At 43.0% G+C, this 18,168-nt stretch overlaps 1 protein-coding gene across 1 annotated transcript in view; it reads right to left on the bottom strand.

The window, feature by feature from the left end:
* Window positions 1–2,639: 2,639 nt before the first annotated feature.
* kcnh7 (potassium channel, voltage gated eag related subfamily H, member 7) overlaps window positions 2,640–18,168 on the bottom strand; it is a 183,947-nt gene continuing 168,418 nt past the window's right edge. Inside the window, exons 17-18 of the mRNA XM_061715371.1 lie at window positions 4,972–5,161; window positions 2,640–3,056 (exon numbers count right to left, since the gene is read on the bottom strand). Of these exons, the coding sequence (XP_061571355.1) occupies window positions 2,640–3,056; window positions 4,972–5,161 (607 nt within the window). The remainder of the gene's footprint in view (window positions 3,057–4,971; window positions 5,162–18,168) is intronic.

Below are 18,168 nucleotides of genomic sequence, written 5' to 3'. Positions count from 1 at the left end.
ACATCGTCTCCCAAAGAGTCCGACGGTAAAAATCTAACCTTTCTGTGCAAATTATGTCCACCTGCGCTGAGAAAACAAGTCATAAATGTCTGCCTCGTCAACTTCAAATTTGAAACGTCATGTGGAGTTAAAGCATCCGTCCAGTGTGAGAAAATATCTGCAAGTTCTTGACAATCAAACAAAGTCATCAGGAAAGAGCAAGAAGACCAAACGACCCCAGTCACACCTGCAGCACCTTCAGGGGGTTGATTTCTCAGCAACAGGTAGACATACTCATAATGGACTACATTGTTGGAGATTTACAGCCTCTGAGGAAAGTTGAAAAGCCACTAGAACAATACATGATTGTGATAACAGTTGTAGGATAGGGTGGCGTTTCATTCGTACTTCTCACCTAAAAATATTGAAATGAACTGAATTTGAACTAGTTCAAAGTGAAAATGGGGAACTATGAACGTGCATTTTTAAACTATGTGAACTGAACTTTGAACTTCATGAGAAGTAGGAACTTGCACAACACTGGTTTCTCCTCCGCCCAGCGAGGTTAAAGACCGGCCATCCCCGGGGCCTCCTGGGGCCCACTCATCCTACACACTGGATACGGTGATATCTGCAGGCGTCTGTCATGGATGCTGCTTTCATACCCAGGTACCCTGCCTTCACCTCACTAGCATGTTTTCTGACATGTTGCAGACCTGAAATGCAAAGTTTATACCATAACAAATGAAGTGAAGCTGACAAGAAGAAACATTCTGCCTTCAAAGAAAGGACCGTCCACGTGAAATCTGAGAATCCGTGCTCGTTTCGTTTTTTATTCACATTTTCCAAAGAGGCCTCACTATTTCTGATTCGTGTTGTAGTGAAGCGACACGTGTTTGATGAAAGCAGATGAATCCACAACTTAAATAAAGAGCTGCTTCTCATCTTCATTCAGGTGAAGTTATTTTAGGTTATTTTACACTCCAGGAATAAAGCTGACGTGCAACGCGCTGCAGGTCCTTATTGCTCTCAGAGGCTGAAAATGGGCCGTCGTACAGCCTCTTCACTTCGTCCAGTATTCCCAGTTTCAGAAGTGTTTTCTCTCTTTTTTCCCTCCTTTCATGTGTCGTGGGTACGGAAGAGTATTAGGGCCATGCAGGAGAAAAAATATTTGAGAGGGGAAGATTTTTTTTTATTGTGCACTTGAGAAAAAAGTCAAAATGTTGAGAAAAAAGTCGAAATGTTGAGAAAAAAGTTGAAATGTCGAGAATAATGTTGAAATACAATTTCAAGAATAAAGTCAAAATTTCAACTTTATTCACGAAATTTTTACTTTTATCTCAACATTTCGACTTTTTTCACGAAATTGTACTTCAACATTAATCTCGACATTTTGACTTTTTTCTTGACATTTCGACTTTTTTCACGAAATTTTAATTCAACATTAATCTCGACATTTTGACTTTTTTCTTGACATTTCGACTTTTTTCACGAAATTGTACTTCAACATCTCGACATTTCGACTTTTTTCACAAAATTTTACTTCAACATTAATCCCGACATTTAGACTTTTTTCTCGAAATTTCGACTTTTTTCACGAAATTGTACTTCAACATCTCGACATTTTGACTTTTTTCTCGACATTTCGACTTTTTTCACGAAAATGGAACTTCAACATTAATCTCGACATTTAGACTTTTTTCTCAACATTTCAACTTTATTCACGAAATGTTGACTTTTTTCTCGACATTTTGACTTTTTTCATGAAATTGTACTGCAACATTAATGTCGAAATTTCGCCTTTTTTCTCAACATTTCAACATTAATCTCGTCATTTTGACTTTTTTCTCGACATTTTGACTTTTTTCACGAAATTGTACTGCAACATTAATGTCGACATTTCGACTTTTTTCTCAACATTTCGACTTTTTTCTCAAAAATTGTACTTCAACATTAATCTCGACATTTCAACTTTTTTCTCATCATTTCGACTTTTTTCTCAAAGTGCATAATGAAAAAAAATCTTCCTCCTCTAAAATATTATTTGTATTTTTCTCCTGCCTGGCCCTAATACTTCCGTACGTGGCAATGCGGTGGACGGTAGGCACACTGAAGAAGCAGACGGCTGCTCCTCACATTTCTCCTTGGGAGCTGCTGAAAGAGGGTGAGCTTCAAAGCAGTGGAGCAAACACAGAAACGCAGGAGGAGGTTTCAGGTAGCTTTGTTCTCTATTAACAGGCCAGGGGTGGAGAAGGGTGAGCCTCCATAGCTACAGTAGTCTGTGGGCATGCCGGTCACGCGTGAACGCCTCGCCAGTTGCAGTGAGAAACATGCAACAACAGGGAAACCATGGGAAACAAAAATCATGCATATCTGTTAGAAAATAGCGCATTAGGTGCCTCGTGTTGCTGGCAGTGTTCTATTTAACTATGTACACCATGAATAAGGACTTTACATATATTAATAATATAGAGTATAAATACTTCAGTATAAATTATTTTTATACACCTAAATCAGAGATTGGGGAGGGTTCGGAGCGGGTTCTGAAAAGGAGTGGAAGAGTCTACAGTATCCTTTGCATATTCAGTCTCTTTCTTAGACCCTGAGTCAAGCATTAGAGAAGACTTTCAGTCAGCGCAGACGGGATGAGGGGACGGGGTCTACTTTCCCGGAAGTCCCGGGTCAGACACGGGCCTGTGGAGCCCCGCCATCCCCGAGCTGTTGGGGACATCGGGGAGCGAGGCCTGGCGGCCCGCCGGGACATCAGGGAGCGAGGCCTGGCGGCCCGCTGGGATATCAGGGAGCGAGGCCTGCCGGCCCGCCGGGACATCAGGGAGCGAGGCCTGCCGCCCCGCCGGGACATCAGGGAGCGAGGCCTGGCGACCCGCCGGGAGCCTGTGGGCCTGCAGCTCTCCCAGCCCTCGCTGCTCTGCAGAATCTCCGGCCGGGAGCCTCGGCTCAGCGCTGGCGTCGCTCTCCAGCAGTCCCCCGAAGCGTCCGTCTGGAAGAGGCCCCGTGCTGAGCAGAACCGGGGAAGTTTCTTTGGATGTGTCGGGAGAGCCATCTGAGCCAGGACTCTGCAGGAGAAAAAGGCGCGTGAGCAGGGATGGGAATCGAATACCGGTTCTTGTTGAGAACCGGTTCCCAGTGTTTCAATTCCTTGGAATCGTTCGCCTTTTTTGCAAACGATTCCCTTATCAATTCCAGTGGGCGCGAATAACGTCACCATTCGCACCCAGCAGGAATACATGGCGACAAAGCGGCATAAACGCTGGAAAGTTTGGTTACATTTTACCAAAAAGGATGAGAACAGCGCGACGTGTTGTTCTCTGGAGACACCAAAAGTCCAGAAAGATCACGTAAGAATTGTTAATTCTTCATAGTTGATGGTTGTAGAATTACACAAAGCACAGTTCCATTTGACTTGAGTTGATTGTATTTGTCACTGGCTGACGTAGTTTTATTTTTGAGTGCTCAGCTCAGATATCCTTTTAAAAAGGAGAATTTTAATTTCTATTAGAGAAGAATATTTATTTTATTATTATTATTATTATTATTATTATTATTATTATTATTATTTTTATTTTCAAAATAAATAATTTTTTCTGGGGACCCCCTGGCACATCATCGAGGAGCCCAAGGCTGGGGGCTTCTTAAGACCTCACTGTTGACCTCACTTGTATTTTTTGTTCAAAGATATAAAACAAAGGTCATGCTAATCAACCTGTTTGTTCTCCTTTTTTCCAAATGAGAATCGATAAAGAATCGAATCGTTAAACAGAATCAAAAATAGAATCGGAATTGGAAAAATCTTATCAATTCCCATCCCTACGCGTGAGCGTCTGTACAACCCGAGGAGCCGCGCGCCTCTACCAGTTTGGACCAAATGGTGAAATTACTGTTGACATCGGTAATAACAGTCTGTATTTGAGAGAAAACGTGATATTTCACACTTTTTTGTATCACTGTTTTTTTTCAACCATTCGGTGCATGAACAGAGCCCCTTCTGTAGTCGCTCTTCCAGGATGCAATAATCTCATGGTTGGTGGATGCTGCTTTTCTGCCAAATTATGGTTACAATCAATAAGCTTGAGATAACATTGCTCCTTTTTCCCAGAGCCGGCCCAAGGCATAAGCGAACTAAGCGGCTGCTTAGGGCCCCGTGACCACTGGGGGGCGCCCAAGAGTTAGAAAAATAAAATACAAAATAAAACAATTTTTTTATGTGTGAGTTATGATTCATACATTATCAAAGGTATGTTATTGTACAAAAACATAATAATTAATATTATTACATAAACAATATTATGTTAACAGACTAGAGTAGATACTGCTGATTTACAGTAAATGGTTTATAAATTATCTATTTGATTATTTTGTTTCTTTTAGTCGGCCTACACTGTAGATGACACTCAGTATCACACTTAAAAACATGCCAGGCTGACAGTAGGATGATGGAAACAACACTGCTGCAACTGTGCAGCTCTTTGACCTTTTATCTGTTGCTTCTCTGTGTGGCCAGTAGGGGCAGTTGCTGACTTTGATCAATATTAATTGAAAGTTTTTTCTGCAAGTTTGTTCATCTGTTGTCTGCTTCCATGGTCTAAATCACTGTGGATTACAATCTAACTACAATAAAAAGTTCTTACATCTAGTTTTACAAGTGTATTTGTAATGGCAGGGAAGAACATGAAATAAGTTTATGTGTGAATGATCAATAATCAGTATTATTGGCAGTAATAGAGGGCACCCAAAATCACATATTGCTTAGGGCCCCATGGAGGCTTGGGCCGGCCCTGCTTTTTCCTCACCGCTTTACTAGCACTAAAACACCCCTTGCTGATCGTTCCAACTGATCGTGGAAGGACTGACGGCCAGAAATGCAAAAAGGGATTTAGATCAATGAAAGAAATAAAGCTGGGGAAAAAAGCAAAGAAATAACATTCAAACTGAAGATGGTTAACTGTTTTTGAGTTGTGAACCTCTAATCACCTGTGGCTGAGCGGGAGCGGGGCCGAGGCTGAGATCCCCCTGGGGGGCCGACCCCGGCTGGACCCTGATGGCTGACGTCTGGTACTCGGAGCCGGAGGTGACGGTGCTGTAGGCGGGGGGGCCGGCGGCCGTCTGCCGCTGGAGGAGCTGCAGGATGGCCTGGATGTCTGTGATCATCTGGGACTCCAGCCTGACAGACGCAGAAATGGGATGAGTGACAGGGCTGGGGATCGATTCAAATGCGATTCTTAAGATTCAGAATTGATTATCAGGATTTGTCTCCATCCTGCCACTACACGCATTACTTTTCTCAGTCTGGACATGTTAATCTTGTGGCAAATAGTTGGTTTGATGGGTTGCTGTAAAGCTCAGGAGGTAGAGAATGTGTTTGAGATGTTGCAAGACTGAGTTCTATTCTATGCAAAACTATCAGAAAATTACACCAAGGAATGCTCTGTCAAATATTAAATGTGAGAACTAGTCGTTTTTTTTTATTTAAATAGGAGTACCTGCTTGTGTTGAGGTTCAGTGCCCTCTTCAACATGTTCTTAAACATGTTGAACATTTTGAAAGCTTGAAACAAAGGACAAAAGATAAAACGTTTTCAGTGCAGTTAAACTTGTGTCCTGGTGTAGCTCATCTTGGAACAAAGAGGCTTTTAATGCAGAGGTTATTGGATCAAACCTTATACCTGAACCACTTTTAAAATGACGTCCTTCTACTGACGATTGAAAACTGGCCAGGAAGCCTGGGAAAGAGGCATGATTGTGGGGCCTCGTGGTAAAGAGTTGCACATTGTTAAAGAGACTGTGAGTTCAATTCCCGCCAGAGGTCTTCAGCCCGTTGACTTTAAGTAGCACAAATCTACTTTTAGAGTTCAACACACAAAATGACAAGATAAATGCACTAAGAGAGATGTCATCCCCCAAGGATACTGTTGGTGTGGAGGGTTTGCTCAGGGCTATAAGGCGCCAATGAAAGGGTGGTGCATGCTGGTTCAAACCCGCACTATCTGGTGAGGTAGAGGCATCAGACCTTATACCTGAACCACTTTTAAAATGACGTCCTTCTACTGACGATTGAAAGCTGGCCAGGAAGCCTGGGAAAGTGGCAAGAATGTGGGCCTCCTGGTAAAGAGCTGAACATTGTTAAAGAGACTGAGAGTTCAATTCCCGCCAGAGGTCTTCAGCCCGTTGACTTTAAGTAGCACAAATCCACTTTTAGAGTTCAATACACAAAATGAAAAGTTAAATGCGCTATATGAGAGATGTCTTCTGTCTGAGTGTAGTTGGTGGTGTGGAGTGTTTGCTCACGCCTTTAAGGTGCCAATGAAAAGGTGGTGCATGCTGGTTCAAACCATCTTCAGTATCTGGAGGCATCAGACCTTATAATTGGATCACTTTTTTAATGATGTCCTTCAACTGAGGACTGAAAACTGGCCAGGAAGCCTGCAAAGGAGGCAAGTATGTTGTGCACCATTGAAGAGTGCCGCACGTTGTTAAAGAGACTGTGAGTTCAATTCCCGCCGGACTTCTTCATCCAGTTGTCTTTAAGTAGAACTAAATCCACTTATAGAGTTCAACACTCAAAATGAAAAGATACATGCACTATGAGAGATGTCTTCCCCCAAGGATACTGGTGGTGTGGAGGGTTTGCTCAGGGCTCTAAGGTGCCAATGAAATGATGGTCCATGCTGGTTCAAACCCGCAGTATCTTTAGAGGTAGAGGCATCAGACCTTATACCTGGACCACTTTTAAAATGACCTCCTTCTACTGTTGATTGAAAACTGGCCAGGAAGCCTGGGAAAGAGGCCATAATGGTGGGCCTCATGGTAAAGAGTTGCACATTGTTAAAGAGACTGTGAGTTCAATTCCTGCCAGAGGTCTTCAGCCCGTTGACTTTAAGTAGCACAAAATCCACTTTTAGAGTTCAACCCGTTCAACTGAGGACTGAAAACTGGCCAGGAAGCCTGCAAAGGAGGCAAGTATGTTGTGCACCATGGCAGAGTGCCGCACGTTGTTAAAGAGACTGTGAGTTCAATTCCCGCCGGACTTCTTCATCCAGTTGTCTTTAAGTAGAACTAAATCCGCTTATAGAGTTCAAAACTCAAAATGAAAAGATAAATGCACTATGAGAGATGTCTTACCCCAAGGATACTGGTGGTGTGGAGGGTTTGCTCAGGGCTCTAAGGTGCCAATGAAATGATGGTCCATGCTGGTTCAAACCTGCAGTATCTTTAGAGGTAGAGGCATCAGACCTTATACCTGGACCACTTTTAAAATGACCTCCTTCTACTGACGATTGAAAACTGGCCAGGAAGCCTGGGAAAGAGGCAATAATGGTGGGCCTCATGGTAAAGAGTTGCACATTGTTAAAGAGACTGTGAGTTCAATTCCTGCCAGAGGTCTTCAGCCCGTTGACTTTAAGTAGCACAAAATCCACTTTTAGAGTTCAACCCGTTCAACTGAGGACTGAAAACTGTCCAGGAAGCCTGCAAAGGAGGCAAGTATGTTGTGCACCATGGAAGAGTGCCGCACGTTGTTAAAGAGACTGTGAGTTCAATTCCCGCCGGACTTCTTCATCCAGTTGTCTTTAAGTAGAACTAAATCCACTTTTAGAGTTCAACACACAAACTGAAAAGTTAAATGCACTAAGAGAGATATCTTCCCCCCAAGGATACTGGTGGTGTGGAGGGTTTGCTCATGGCTTTAAGGTGCCAATGAAAGGGTGGTGCATGCTGGTTCAAACCCTCCCCATCCTCAGTATCTGAAGGGGTAGAGGGATCAGGGAGGATGAGGACAGCTAGGGGGGGTCAGGTAGGATGAGGAAGGCTAGGGGGCTCACGTAGGATGAGGAGGGCTAGCGGGGTCAGGTAGGATGACGAGGGCTAGGGGGGTCAGGTAGGATGAGGAGGGCTAGGGGGTTCAGGTAAGATGAGGAGGGCTAGGGGGGTCAGGTAGGATGAGGAGGGCTAGGGGGGTCAGGTAGGAGGATGAGGAGGGCTAGGGGGGTCAGGTAGGAGGATGAGGAGGGCTGGGGGGATCAGGTGGGATGAGGAGGGGTCAGGTAGGATGAGGAGGGGTCAGGTAGGATGAGGACGGCTAGGGGGGTCAGGTAGGTTGAGGAGGGCTTGGTCGGGTCAGGTAGGATGAGGAGGGGTCAGGTAGGATGAGGAGGGGTCAGGTAGGATGAGGAGGGGTCAGGTAGGATGAGGACGGGTCAGGTAGGATGAGGAGGGGTTGGTGGGTCAGGTAGGTTGAGGAGGGGGCAGGTAGGATGAGGAGGGGTCAGGTAGGATGAGGAGGGCTGGGGGGATCAGGTAAGATGAGGGGGGGGTCAGGTGGGATGAGGAAAGGTCAGGTAGGATGAGGTCAGGTAGGATGAGGACGGGTCAGGTAGGATGAGGGGGGCTTGGTGGGTCAGGTAGGATGAGGAGGGATCAGGTAGGATGAGGAGGGGTCAGGTAGGATGAGGAGGGCTTGGTGGGGTCAGGTAGGCTGAGGACTTGTCAGGTAGGATGAGGAGGGGTCAGGTAGGATGAGGAGGGCTTGGTGGGGTCAGGTAGGCTGAGGAGGGCTTGGTCGGGTCAGGTAGGATGAGGACGGGTCAGGTAGGATGAGGAGGGCTTGGTGGGGTCAGGTAGGCTGAGGAGGGCTTGGTCGGGTCAGGTAGGATGAGGAAAGGTCAGGTAGGATGAGGAAAGGTCAGGTAGGATGAGGAGGGGTCAGGTAGGTTGAGGAGGGGTCAGGGAGGATGAGGAGGGGTCAGGGAGGATGAGAGGTTAGGAGTGCTAGTGGGATGGGTCAGGTAGGATGAGGAGGGGTCAGGTAGGATGAGAGGTTAGGAGTGCTAGTGGGATGGGTCAGGTAGGATGAGGAGGGGTCAGGTAGGATGAGGAGGTCTTGGTCGGGTCAGGTAGGATGAGGAGGGGTCAGGTAGGTTGAGGAGGGGTCAGGTAGGATGAGGAGGGGTCAGGTAGGATGAGGAGGGCAGGAGGACTAGATGAGAAAGGCAAGGGGAATCAGGGTGTAACAGCTTGGGGGGGTCAGGTAGGAGCACCCAGGGGATCAGGTTTAAAAATTTTGATTTGTAAAAGGCCCTATCACCTGATCCACCTAGCCCTCCCACCATTTCCTCTTATCTGATCCTCTGAGCACTCCTACCTAGCCTGCCTCCCTTCTTGCCTCATGCGCCCTCTTACACCTCATCCTACCTGACCCGTCCTCATCCTAGCTGTGCCCCCTAGCTGTCCTCACTCTACCTGACCCCCCTAGCCCTCCTCATCCTACCTGAGCCCCCTAGCCCTCCTCACCATTTCCTCTTACCTGATCCTCCAAGCACTCCTACCTAGTCTGCCTCCCTTCTTGCCTCATGCCCCCTCTTACACCTCATCCTTCCTGGCCCCCCTTGCCCTTCTCCTACCTAACCCCCCAAGCCCTTCTCAACCTTCCTGAAACATCCAAGCCCTCCTCTTCCTACCTCATACCTCGTACCCCTGGCCCTTCACCTGTCCTCTTACTCCCTAGCCCTCCTCATAGCCCCTAGCCCTCATGCCCTCTCCTCCTACCTGCCCCCCCTAACCTCCTCATCCTACCTCATCCCCCTAGCACTCCTAACCTCTCATCCTCCCTGATCCCTCTACCCCTCCAGATACTGAGGATGGGGAGGGTTTGAACCAGCATGCACCACCCTTTCATTGGCACCTTAAAGCCATGAGCAAACCCTCCACACCACCAGTATCCTTGGGGGAAGACATCTCTCTTAGTGCATTTATCTTTTCATTTTTAGCGTTGAACTCTAAAAGTGGATTTTGTGCTACTTAATGTCAACGGGCTGAAGACCTCTGGCGGGAATTGAACTCTCAGTCTCTTTAACAATGTACAGCTCTTTACCATGAGGCCCACATTCTTGCCTATTTCCCAGGCTTCCTGGCCAGTTTTCAATCGTCAGTAGAAGGACGTAATTTTAAAAGTGGTCCAGGTATAAGGTCTGATGCCTCTACCTCACCAGATTGTGAGGATGGGGAGGGTTTGAACCAGCATGCACCACCCTTTCATTGGCACCTTAGAGCCCTGAGCAAACCCTCCACACCACCAGTATCCTTGGGGGAAGACATCTCTCATAGTGCATTTATCTTTTCATTTTGAGTGTTGAACTCTAAAAGTGGATTTTGATCTACTTAAAGACAACTGGATGAAGAACTTTGGCAGGAATTGAACTCACAGTCTCTTTAACAATGTGCAACTCTTTACCATGAGGCCCACATTCTTGCCTATTTCCCAGGCTTCCTGGCCAGTTTTCAATCGTCAGTAGAAGGAGGTCATTTTAAAAGTGGTCCAGGTATAAGGTCTGATGCCTCTACCTCACCAGATCGTGAGGATGGGGAGGGTTTGAACCAGCATGCACCACCCTTTCATTGGCACCTTAGAGCCATGAGCAAACCCTCCACACCACCAGTATCCTTGGGGGAAGACATCTCTCATAGTGCATTTATCTTTTCATTTTGAGTGTTGAACTCTAAAAGTGGATTTTGTTCTACTTAAAGACAACTGGACGAAGAACTTTGGCGGGAATTGAACTCACAGTCTGTTTAACAATGTGCAGCTCTTTACCATGATGCGCCACATACAGTACTCACCTCTTTCACAGGCTTCCTGGCCAGTTTTCAATCCTCAGTAGGACATTATTTTAAAAGTGGCTCAGGTATAGGGTTTGCTCCAATAACCTCTGCATTACCTTACTGCCATTACCTGGGGGGGTGGCAGCCTAGTGGTTACAGAGGAGGGCTGGAGTCTGGAGGACCCAGGTTCAAGCCCCTGGATTGCAACCAAAAGTCAACCACCTTGGGCCCCTGAGCAAGGCCCTTAACCCTTACTGCTCCCCAGGCACCATGCCATTGCATGGAAGACCACTGCTACTAGTTCAACTAGAAAATGGGTTAAATGCAGAGAAAGAATTTCCCCATTGTGGGACTCTAAGGGAATCTTTCTTTCTTTCTTTCTTCTTAAGTAGAAATTTTGGTTATCTATACTTCACTGGAGTAATTATTTTTCAGACGACTTTTTACTTTTACTCCTTACATTTTCACTCAATTATCTGTACTTTTTACTCCTTACATTTTAAAAACAGCCTTGTTACTCTATTTCATTTCGGCCTTTAAAAAAACACTATCCAGTTAAATTGCTCCATCCGGATAGAGTGAATTTGGTTGTGGTTGTTTCAGATGTTCTTGTCCAGTTTTGTTCTTACATCCGTTCCCTCAGATTCCTGCAACTAAACTTGGATGTACATTCCAATAAAGGTTAGGATAAATGATAACATGCCTCTGAAGTTTGACTTTTTGCACCATTACAATACTTATAGGCAACTAGTCATCATATCTGCTGCTCTCTGAAACACATGTTAATGCTCAATAGTACACATATATGGTTCTTTAATATATTTGCATTATACTAAGATACATTCATTTTCAATGGCTTTTGTCCTTAATGACTTTTTCCCCCTTACATTACTTTTACTTTTATACTTTAGGTAGTTTTGAAACCAGTACTTTTATACTTTTACTTGAGTAAAAAACTTGAGTTGATACTTCAACTTCTACAGGAGTATTTTAAACTCTAGTATCTATACTTCTACCTGAGTAATGAAGGTGAATACTTTTGACACCTCTGGTCATCAACAACTTGTCATCGAGGTCTACACAACTCCATTAGTGACAGTTTACAGCCAGTGGAGGCTCAAACTGTTGAACTTGTCTTTGCTGCCGGTAAAACTATGACCACAAAATAACGTTTATGCATGTGCAATCAAAATCTATGACTCTGTTTCTGGAATTCAGGCCTTTTGAAAAAAAATGTGCTTCCATACCTGTGACCCAAATGAGAATAAGTATGTATGGATGGATACACATAAAGTTTGACATAAAGAGTCATGGGTGGTGTGATCTGACTCGGTATTGAGTCCTTGACCTTCATTGGCTGGAATTAGCCCCGCCCCTTCTTCTGATTGGTTGATATCTGATAGTTCCTACTTTCTGCCATAACTTTTGAATGGTTTGATATAGAGAGTCATGGCTAGTGGTGTCATCCGCTAAATGTCCAGGGGCCTCATCTATAAAGCTTGTTTGCGCAGAAAAAGCGCCTGAAAGTTGCGGAAGACGCCATCTACGCAAAGCCTCGGATCTAAAAAGAAAAAACTAACCGAAAAATCCGCGGATCCCTACGGCAACCCTCACCCTCCCGTAAGAATCTACTTAAGACATGGGGAACTGGCGACGCATGCGGTGAGGTGGTGAAATGCAGCCAGATACATGTCATACTCCCAGTAACTGCGTCCACATGCACTCAACAACCACTTTAAAACGCGAAGATTGGCAATAACACGAATGTGGACTGCATGTAAACATAGTCAATGTCATCACATATCAGACTTACAGATCCATTTACACCCAAGCCGGCACCATCATAGATCCATGTGTTCCACGAGTAAGTCATTACGCAGGCATTTGCAGGACGTACATATATCATACTCCCATCCTCAAATGAGTGGTTAATAGCAGCGGTCTAATCATCTAATGATCAATCGTGACAAGGTGTGTGACAATCAGTCTAATTGCTGTGTAAGAATATAAAATGCACGGTGACAGCCGTGCGTAATGCTGCACAATGTATGCGCTGGCACTACTCGAGGACCACGGAAATGGTTGGATCAGGATGGAGAGACAATTCAGATCATGCAGATTTCCTGGCCCATGATGATGACTGGCTAATAAGCCGATTTAGATTCCCAAGAGCAGTGCTCTTGGATCTATGTGCTGAATTGGGACCAGCTTTAGAGAGATCGACCCGCCGGAATCGCGCCATCCCGGTGCACCTGCAGGTGCTGACGAATCTCGGATTTTAATCAGTAAGTGTTCTGATTAAAATAAGGTTGGACTATATAACAATTGCGTTCATAAGGATAAAGTTTTAAACAAAATAAAAATTAAAGAAATAGTCTCTTCTCCCCGTGTGTATCTGCCTGTCATGCCGGGTGCGAGCATGTTGTGTTTACTTTTAAGCCTGAATTATGGTTCTGCGTTACACCAACGCAGAGCCTACGCCGTAGGGTACGGCGTATGGTGTGCGTCGCCGCGTACCCTACGTCTGCGTTGGTGTGACGCGGAACCATAAATCAGCCCTGAGCAGCTCTGAGGGGAGGGGGGGGAGCGGGGCTCCGCTCCCGTCTTCGCATCGCTTTCGCACAGACAGTCTTGAGGATTTGCAATCACAGGCTGAGCCTACAGTTTTTAAACTGTAAAGTGGGGGGGACAAATACATGATTTTGAAAAGTGGGGGGGGACATGTCCCCCCTGTCCCCAGTGGTAATTGCGTCGTGGCACTAACGGGCAGCAACGGTGTGCTGCCACTCACTCGCTTTATTTTATTGTATACTATTTATATACTTATTCTAACTTTTACTGTGACCACCAAATAATGTGGTTTTCCTGTCCTCCACATCATCTACAACATCTAGATCTAAGTCTCCGTGAAAGTCAGTGTCACGGTGGCTGGACACCCTCTCATTCATTCTGACGCCAAACACGCTGCAGGAAGCCACTGCGCATGCTCAGTAGGCTCATCCATATGCATTTATGGTCAAAAGTGGGCGTGTAGAGGGCGGGATATGAGGCGGATTCAGCTGCGCAACCTTCCAGCTGGACTGTGATTTACAAAGCGAACATTGCGTGCAAGTGTGCGTGCACACGGTTTTATTGATCCGGATTTTTTTTTTGAGCCCGGCATTTTCGGCTTTTGGGTGTACGTGCACTTTTAGTATGAATCCTACGCAGTCCATTTTAAATGAGGCCCCAGGCCTGAAGAATCTACATGCAAGTCATACAAGCTTCCACTGCAGCCTGAACGTGCACAAGGGTGTGATGGCCCGTTCATCGCTGCTTGCAGCTTTAATTCTAGTTTGGTATGGTACCTGCCTTTGTTACCTCCAATACCCAATTGTGAGTCACCTCAGAGTGTAATGTGAATTAAAATGTACATGTTCTGCACTGTTTGGATAATTGTGTTCATAAATATCCTACAATTTATAACCGAGTTGTTTCAATTATTTCAAATACATAAGTTATCTGTCCAATCCAATCGATTCAGCATCTTCTAAAATTTCTAAACTGACTGAAACTTCATCAAAATCGGCCCACCAGGAGTTGAAATATGGCGACTTCTGGTTTAAACGGCCATTTTGAATTTTGAAAATGTCAGAAATGGATTCAGCATCCTCAATAACCCCCAGAACCACTCCAATATTGTCCAAATTGGCCAAGCAATTGCTGAAATATTGTCCATATATGTGAGTATGCTAATTGATGCTAATTATGCTAATTGCCCAACATTTGTAAGTTAGCATCTGGCAGTTTCTAAATGCTGGGGACCTATACTGTACATTTCTAACATAAAACTTTGGGGTACTCAACATTTCCGGGTTCACATTGCTGGCAAGTAGACTACTTTGTCTTTTGCCAACAAATATCAGAAAAAGGCTATTCTGTTTGGAACTGTGATTACAAAATAGCTCATCCTCCGGACTTGGAGGGCAGACACTGCACCAACATGTGATTTGTGGCTGAGAGAAATGGCATGTACAGTATGCTTCACCTGGAGGGACTGAGACTTTGGAACGAAGATAGGGAAGACATGTTTAAGAAAATGTGGGATTCTGTACTGCAATGGTTTCAAAGAAAAGAGTAATGTATCAATGGGAACCTCCTTGCTGTGTTTACTACTCATTTTACTTTTTACTTTGTACAGTTTTCATTAATTATAATTAGTTTATTGTAGTGACTGTGACCTTTACTATTTTCTTACGAGTTGTGCTGAATCTGTTCAAGTTTTGTTTGTTTTGAGGGTGTGGGGAGGGTTTTTATTTATCTTTTCTTTTTTCATTTGTCTGTTCTGTATCTTTGAAATTCTGAAAACTAATAAACATATATTTAAAAAAAATGTGATGAGTGAAAAAGAGACTTCTTAAACAAAGAAAACTTCCTCAAAGTTGGAATGAGCCTCGCTTTGACTGTCTGGACGATCTAATCAATATTGATTGCCTCTGGATGACTGATTGGTGATGAGCTGTTGCATGATACTTTTCAATCCATCCATCTGATTTGTATCCTTCAGGAGTAAATCTGGGTTTGTAATCCCTCAGCGGTGCTGGAGCACTCCTGACAGCCGTTAATGGGCTAAATGATGGTGAACATTACCAGAGATGATATAAATAATCCCCATAAACACCTAAGTACTTGCTGTGACACTTCCAGCGTCACATCAGCGCAGTTTCTCTCCGGGTTATTTATTGTTTGTATATTTCCTCGCTGCTTATGATGTGCCGTGCTCCATTTCTATGCTGCAGCAGTGATTTATTTTCATTTTATCTCATCACTATCAAGAAACCATTTGTCCGACTGTCAGATTGTAATAAACAGGACGGATGAGTTACTGCTTCTTAAAGGAACAAAAAGCTAAATATGAAATGAGTGGATCAAGAGATGGCTGTGCGCCTGTATCGGCGGATGAGCTCTGAAACTGTTATTTGCTATATATCCTGTTAACAATTTGTTACACAGAAGGTTTAGATTGGAAGTTGATCCTTGCGTATTTTGTTCTTCTGAGGCCAAACCATTGAACATCTTTTTTACAAAGTCCTTTTGGTCTGACATTCATAATTGGTTATCTTTAAAAATTGATAAAATTCCTGTTTTTACTTACAATGATGTTATTTATTATATGGATAACTTGGATCCTAAATATTCAAACATCATCAACCTGGTGATTATTTTGGTTAAATATCATATTCACACTTGTAAGTGGAGTGGAAATACTCCCTCCTTTACTATATTTTTACTTTTTTTTACCAACTACTTTAAATCTATGAAAAAGATTGATAATATGAATAGGGTTGCCAAGAAACTGCACTCATCCATAACTCAGTCCTTGCTCTTTTGATTTTATTGTACCTTGCTGATCTTGTGCTTTTTGTTTGTTTTTGTTTCCTGTGTAAATCTGTTATCTTCAACCATTGTTGCTGTAATTATTTCCTAATTTTATACCTTTTTCACCCTGCCTTGATCTGTACATTCTTTGTGCTAAATAAAGTTAAAAAAAAAAACAAAAAAATTTGCATATCATCATCATTATCATTTTTGAACGAGTGGTGGATGGGTGTTGGTGCCAACACCCACCACTAGGGGGAGACATAGTTCATATTCCTATATCCGTGGGTCGTTGAGGGAGTGAAGTGAAAATCTAGTGAGGGAAAGGTACAAGAATGCTGTGGACACGGCATGAAACTGAGCACAAGTGCAGTAAATACGTTTTTTCAAGGGTTTCAAACTTGGATGCTAATATTTAACAGGTGCATTTGAAGTACTTGCAAATAATATGCAAATGTCTCTGACTACCAGGAGTGAAGTGGTCCAAACACACTCACACTGCATCTGCATCCCAGAATGCAGCAATGCTTTCTCTTCAAGCTTTTTTGCTTTTTTTATTTTATTTTTATTTTTTTTTAAGTCTTTATTTAGGTATGGCAGTACGTATCACAAAGTAAAAGCAGTAATATTCTTATCCGCCATCCAGTTTTTTCATTTTAAGTAAACATATTAAGAGATAAGAAAAGGAAAAAAGAAAGAAAGAAACAAAAACTACAAATCTGGGAGAGACAGACTATAAACATTAAACCTCCATATAGAAGAAAAATAACATGATTCTCAGTTGGGTGGAGAATGAGATGATAATAAAAGGATAATGCTATATTAGTATTAGTGTATGCCTTCAGATCATTCAAGAATGTGAGGGGGAAGGAGGAGAAAAAACAAAACAAGTTTTATCTATTCAATACCTCCACAAAGTCTGGATGTTTTTCTAGGGTTTCAAACCTGGATGGTAATATTTAACAAGTGCATTTGAAGTACTTGCAAATAATATGCAAATGTGTCTGACTACCAGGAGTGAAGTGGTCCAAACACACTTGCACTGCATCTGCATCCCAGAATGCAGCAAAGCTTTCTCTTCTAGCTTTTTTGTGCTTTTTTTAACCAGTTAAAGGAAGATTGTAGACGGATCAGGCTGAGAATACCTAGCACAGTGCTGAATGCTTTCTTTTCATCCAGTTAGGAGTGTTTAAGTTCACAAATGTTTTGGTTCAGCTGTAAAATCAACATTTATGGAGTGGAGAGGATATTTGACGGTTCAGGTAGACACTGGTGGATGCATCATCCATAAAAAGACTAAATGTTGGCCAGAGCAGGCTAAAGCAGTGTGTGCTGGATCCTTAAGTAAAAGCAGAGTTAGCCAATATGAATTAAGAGGAACATATATGTTCAGGAAAACAAAGGCAAGAACCAACGTTAAACAAAGATGCATCTCAGTGACAGGAGTTCATCTGTGGAACAGTTTAGATACAGAAATGAAAAAGTGTAGCACGTTATTACAATTCAAAAGCATCTATAAATACAAAATGATTAATACATATAAATCAAAGGTATAATACACATAGGCATGTACCTATGGACATGTGTATGTATGTGTGTGTATGTGTATGTATGTATTTTTATATATATATATATATATATATATATATATAGTTTATTGGTCTATATATATATATATATGTATTTACAGTATGCGTGTGTGTGTGCATGTATGTACTGTATGTATATGTGTATTTGTATGTATGTGCTTATATATATACTGTATGGAATGATATTTAGTAATGACATGGGGAATATGCTGTATGTTTGTGTACAGTTATTTTGTTTATACTCGGGCAACTTCTCATATGGATTTATTTAATTCAAATATTCAAAAATTTATTTTATTCAAATATTTTTTTTAATTTATTTTTTATCTTTTTGCTGCCCACAACTTTTTATATTACTTTTATCTTAGTAGCTAGGTTTTGTCTTAGTTTCTTAGTCTTGTTTTTAGTCTTCTTTGTAAAGCGCTCTGAGATCTGTCGTTTCAGGTGAAAAGCGCTATATAAATTGAAATTATTATTATTATTATTTATGTATTTTGTTTCATTCTCTAAATCCTAAATGCACTAGTTTATAAAAGCTAACATTTTTTCTTGTGAAAAGGGTAGGCGTCATAAGCTTAAGCTCCAGTCTACACCTTTTGGTCCTTGGTTTTTAGTTAAAATTGTATATA

This window comes from Cololabis saira, chromosome 24 (genome assembly GCF_033807715.1).
Source record: "Cololabis saira isolate AMF1-May2022 chromosome 24, fColSai1.1, whole genome shotgun sequence".
NCBI lineage: Eukaryota > Metazoa > Chordata > Actinopteri > Beloniformes > Belonidae > Cololabis > Cololabis saira.
Note: the sequence above shows the minus strand (reverse complement) of the source record. Positions and strands in the feature narration are given on the sequence as shown.